At 43.8% G+C, this 5,677-nt stretch overlaps 1 protein-coding gene across 5 annotated transcripts; it reads right to left on the reverse strand.

Moving 5' to 3' along the window:
* Positions 1-1,325: 1,325 nt before the first annotated feature.
* On the reverse strand, positions 1,326-5,399 carry LOC125520740 (disease resistance protein RPM1-like). Of its 5 annotated transcripts, none has more exons than XM_048685744.1 (5): positions 5,171-5,396; positions 4,139-4,834; positions 1,955-2,596; positions 1,760-1,863; positions 1,329-1,468 (listed from the first exon to the last, which is right to left on the reverse strand). In XM_048685744.1, the coding sequence occupies exons 1-4, from the start codon at positions 5,284-5,286 to the stop codon at positions 1,845-1,847; spliced, it is 1,473 nt and encodes a 490-aa protein (XP_048541701.1). In that variant the 5' UTR covers positions 5,287-5,396; the 3' UTR covers positions 1,329-1,468; positions 1,760-1,844. The 5 variants fall into 5 exon arrangements, with proteins under 5 accessions (XP_048541698.1, XP_048541701.1, XP_048541699.1 ...); XM_048685742.1 differs by adding an exon at positions 4,960-5,006 and having other exon boundaries at positions 1,955-4,834; positions 5,171-5,263; XM_048685743.1 differs by adding an exon at positions 4,935-5,006 and having other exon boundaries at positions 1,955-4,834; positions 5,171-5,210.
* Between the last annotated feature and the right edge of the window lie 278 nt (positions 5,400-5,677).

Below are 5,677 nucleotides of genomic sequence, written 5' to 3' on the forward strand. Positions count from 1 at the left end.
TGCTGCAGCAAGTCCCCACTTTTTCGTGTAGCTGCTGATTTTCTTCACAAGTCTGAACCCCTAATGGCACTTGGCTCATGAGCATGCACGCCTTATTGGACAGGGCCTGTACGTCGGGCGATTTTAAATTCTAAACCATCAAATCTCTGCCTAAGAGTGGTTCTGGGAAATTCTCGAGCATTTTGATTGTTGCTCTTTTATGTTCATGCTGTTGGCATACTGATGAGGATAGAGCTTGAGGGACGCATAAATGATCCGGCGATTGCCTCGGATAGGCACTAACATCCCAGAATGTATCTCACTCAGTCTACTGACTACTCCGTTCAGCCTGCAGGCTCCCCGCGGTCTAAGAAACAGCCGACAGTGTGCAAACATGGTCATTAACTATGGATGGAAAATAGTACTGCTCATTCCAAAATAAAACTGTGGATGTCGGATACCGTCACAACGCTCGAGGCCTTTTTTGCTGCAAAACTGTATTTTGCAAAGCGGAATCGATGAAAATCGCAGAGTCCATAGGGCAGCAGGCATACTGTTTCATCAACTCGAAATTGTAGAAAATGGATAACAACAGATGCAATCATCATTCTCTGTTTACAAACAAGCACACACATAGTGGCAGCAACAAATGGAGAGCAATCAATCATCTCTAGAAAAACAGAGTACTAGAAAGCAAAGTAAGTCTGTATTAAAAATTGAAGGTCTTTTCATCACGTTGATCATCTAATCCATTCCATGGTGTTCCCCAAGAACCAAAATTTTCATCTGGGCCAACAATTGCAACTTGTAAACCTTCTGAGAGCTCAAAATCGCATCACAACTTGGTAATCCCCTCCGTTACACTAAAGCCCCAAGATCAATGCACTCATCTTCCATTCGCAGTGTAGAAACGTCGAGGTCCCTCTCAGCTTCATCTTGCACCGTATCAAAGTTCAAAGGCCAGCAGCCCTTAGAGAACTTGGAGTGCTGAACGTGATGGTCAATTGCAGCATTTATGGTGAACATGCCAATGACGAAAAGGAGCTGAACTGACCATTTATGGTGTGTTCACAGTTCACACTTTAGAACATTCAGTTTCCTTTTCAAGCACCGGATGGCTAAAATGTTTTGTTCACTTCAGCTGCAGAGGCATGCACCCTGCTCAGACCTCATATACCTGAGAGTTGCTCCAGCTCCCCCGTTATATCAAGATTCCTGAAATTTTGAAATACTACCACATTGAGAGCACTAATTTCTCCCCAGCATATACAATTATAAACTGAAATACAGAAAGAAAAGGAGGTTAGCCGGTGCTCACGGCCCACCTCTGGTACTTCCATTGGACTATACCTTCCTCCAGTTGGCACCTTGCTATTATACAACCTTCATCGGAAAATCAGGTAATGTGCCACCATAAGTCGCATTAATTGCATCATGAGCTTAATCATGCCATGCTCCAGCTTGTCCCAGGTTGAGAAATCCTAACTTCCTGTAAAGTGTGTAAACAAAAGGGGTGCTTCAAATTATAAAAGACAAGAGGAGGTAGCCCCATTGGTAATGGTGAGAGTCTACGAGACCAAACAGACCATTTGAAAAAGAAGTAGTAGTTCTGTTTGCAGATGACATGCAACAACTTACATGGCAGATTGTATGCCCTAATAATTTGGGGTTTATGTTTAAAGAACAGAGTGTTATTTTCTTCTTGTGTACAAAAAGAGGGGAAATATTGGCTGAAAGGAAAATCTAAGTAGAAGACCATGGATGTACAAAAGCCAGTCACCTGCAGGCTGCAGCCTTGGAAATGTATGCGGATGATTTGGGTGCAGAAGCATGGTGCGATAAATAGACTCTGGTGCCAGCATATATCAACGCAGATCATCTTCGCTGTAAGAGACAATAAAAAGAGAGATGAACCGAAACATCTCATCTGGTAGCTACTAGCTACTGCTTGAACAAAGGGAAATCAACAGCTCACCTGTCGCTTGTGGTCGGTATTGCTGCATCTTGTGAGCTCTCTCCCGCTGCAGGCCCTTGAACGGATGACTCCTCTGTAGCTTCTAGGTCATGGAAGCGTCGATCCTCAGAAAGTCGCAGCACGGGATGGTTGGGGTGTGTGTTGACTCCACCTTCCAGCACACCAAGCCTGGCAACTCTAGTATATTCCAGACCAATCTCCTTGAGTCTTGGAAGGTGTTTGATACCACTAATCCCCGATGGCAAACTGCACCCTCTGATTTCTATCTTTTCCAACAGGAGCGAGGTGCCCTCCTCAAATACCAACTCTGTCAATTTCTCCATGTATGAAATATTAAGTCTCTTCAGATTTGTGAATGTTTCTGCTCTGAAAACTAGTTTCTCCTCGACATAAGAATCCCAAGAAAGACGAAGGAGCATGAGCTTGGGCAGTGCGCCTAGTAGTTTCATGCTTTTATCTCCATCTTTCAAATTGTTCAACATTAAATCAATCTTCACCAAATGTTCCAGATCCCCAAACCAGTCAGGCATCTCCCCAAGATCACCACGCAAATTCAGCTTCTTCAGGAGAGGGGGAGGTGAGGAAATAGACTGCAACCACTTAAGTGATGCACCGCTTCTCCCAGATGTACTAACATCCACACTGAGACAAAGAGAGCGGAGGGAAGTGAGCTTCTCAAGGGATGTACAGAGTATCTTGCTCTTTTGCTTGCTTGCCCCAACTCTCACACTCAATTTTCTGAGCTTTATTAGCTCCCCGAGCTCTTTAACTGCTTTTCTACTTGTCCGTTCAACATCCACAATCTCTAGTATCTCTAACTCCTTTAGGTTACTGATCCGTCTAGGCACCCTCACACCATCAGAATTGGACAAGCGACCAGTCCATGCCTTGTGAATGCCCCTCATAAGGAATGGAAGATCAATCGGACGAGCTAAAGGATTGAACAGAATAGGCATACAGAATATTGACGTGAACCAGATCATTGGGTAAACTAAGTATAAATTCGCACATACTCCATTTCCGCTGCAACGGAGGCTACGAAGGCTTTGTAGTTTAGTGATCTCAGTTGGTAGTGATGTTATATTACCATGTCTCATGTCCAAACTCTGCAAGCCTTGTAGTTTCCCTATGGTTCTTGGGATCTTGTAAATATAGTTTTCACTTCCATTTGAAGACCCAACATTGACATATTTCAAATGATGCAACGCCCCTATGGTGCTGATATCTTTTTGTTTGATGTCAAAACTGGCATCATGTAGATCTAAGACTCTAAGCATCCTAAAGTCAGGCGAACATAGTGAAGGTGCCGGCTTCCTGGGTCTCTCACCAAACACAGTGAATGATCGGACATGGTTCCAATCCAAGCCTTTAGTTGGGCTCCAACGGCCTTGGTATGCTACATGGCGAAAGTTATCCACTGTTATTCCGGTTACATTGTCCCATGTAGACCATGCAAAAATTTCATCTCTACAAATTGAGACCATGACATCACGAACAATATCATGAACTCGACAACTCTTCACAACTCCTTCTATGTTCACTCTTGATGGCTGGATCAAGCTCCGGTTGATTAGGTCATTAAAGCAACTATTCCCAACATCCTCAACACTCATCCCAACTCTAGCAATGACAAAGCCCTCGGCTATCCATCTTTCTACCAGACGCCTCCTTTTTATTTCAAAATCCTCTGGAAATATGCTTAAATACAAAAAACATGACTTAAGATGGGAGGGCAAGTGGTTGTAACTCATGGTAACCATCCTCCTCACTGCTTCAAGGCTTCGGTTGCTCTCTAGCTCTAAGGGGATCTGGTTATATATACTTTTCCACTCACTAACCTCTCTGGTGGCAAGCATGCCTCCTATTGTGAGTATAGCTAGAGGTAACCGTCCAGACTTTTTTACTATCTTAGCAACTATGACCCTCATGTCCTCATCTTTTTTCATGTCTTCCTCACATTTCCTCGCCTTCCTTAATAGTAATTTTATGGCATCATTTGTTTCTAATGGTTGATGGTGGTAGATAAGTGATCCAGAAGATTCCAAGATACACTCCTCAGCTAAGCCAACATCTCTGGTTGTTACCATTATCCGACTACCTTTGTTGTTACTACTTGGAAAAGCAATAGTTTTGATCCACTTCCAATCATCTATATTCCATAAGTCGTCAAGAACAACAAAGTACCTCTTCTGAAGTAGCTTTTCTCTGAGGTAGCTAGCAAGATTCTCTTCTCGCACCACCTTCCCGTCAAGTTGCTCCTTGAGTTCGTCGTCACCGAAGAGTTCTTTGATCATAACTTTGAGAGGCTCCATCCTGAAAAATGACTGCGAGACAGTGATCCAAGCACAACATGAAAAGTTTCTTGTACTTTCATAAACCTTCCTTGTAATAGTGGTCTTACCCAAACCACCCATGCCAATGACACATACTACCCGAACAGGGCCATTGTTGACGTTGTCATCAATAAGCCTTATTAGCTCTTGTTTGTGATTGGAAAACCCCACAAGTTCGGCTTCATCGATGTTGCTAGCTGACTGGTTGCGAATATCTTCCATGCAAGAATCCCTCTCATCAATGTTTCTAGTGATATGGTTCTTATCAATAAGGTTGTACCGGGTGTTCCTGCTACTCACTTCCTCAACTCTTGATTTGAGATCACGGATTTGCATCGCGATTCGGTGGCGGTCCTTGAGCTTCATTAGCTTTCGCGACAAGCTTTGACTTGCCACATGCACCATGAATTCACCAAGGCAATCTTCAATATTGTACGACATGTCCCTTACTTGCTTCGCCCACACCTTAAGTAGCATGTCTTTCTCCTTCATTCCTTCAGCTGCCACCAGGAATGCCTGCATCGTCTCTAGCTCATCTTTGATAAACCTGCCAAACAATGGTTCAAAAGAAACTTAATCAAGAACATGATTACTGTCATTCCCATCGCTTGTAACACGCAACGATAGACGCAAAAAATTATCTGCACCTCTATGAAGTGATTTCAAGCCTACCATGACTATTTGGTGTCATTCTTATGTGAGTCGAGTAAACCGTGTTTCTGTTTCAGGCATTAATATAACCAACCAGTGTTCATCCGACAAGAGAGATTTTCCATGATAACCAAAAAATAAAGGATGTCGGATGTTATTTTTGCAATATACATTTAAGAGAGGCTATATGGAAGTCTATGACCTGAACAAAATAAGGTCAATTCCAACATACCAGATATCCTTCCTCACACCCATGAGGAGGCTCATTTCGTCGGCGGCGGCAGAGGCAGCCTTGCTGATGGCGGCGTTCAGCATGGACCGCGCCATGCTCAGCACCGTCTCCCCCATATCCCGCCGGTTCTGCTCTCAACTGATAAGTGGGATTTGGTTATTGGGGGCTAGATCACAAGGCCGTGCCAGTGTAGCTTGCAGGTTGCCCTCAACCGTGTATATATAGCTATTTTGATGCCTCGTTAAATATTACTTCCTCCATTGCAAAATAGATGACTCAACCATGTATAAGTTGAGTCATCTATTTTGGGACGGAGGGAGTATTTGGAAAACCAGCTTAGCTACACTGGTACTGGGCCTACACAGGCACGCGACGAAAAGAAAAGATGCTTGAGCACCGCACACGCAGAATGAGTACATGTTCAGCCCAGCGTAGAGAGCAATCCTCCACTGACAAGATGGAAGGCAAAGGCATCATCTTTAAGCCTTTAACAAAGCTGGATGCTCG

Source organism: Triticum urartu, chromosome 7 (genome assembly GCF_003073215.2).
Source record: "Triticum urartu cultivar G1812 chromosome 7, Tu2.1, whole genome shotgun sequence".
Lineage (NCBI taxonomy): Eukaryota > Viridiplantae > Streptophyta > Magnoliopsida > Poales > Poaceae > Triticum > Triticum urartu.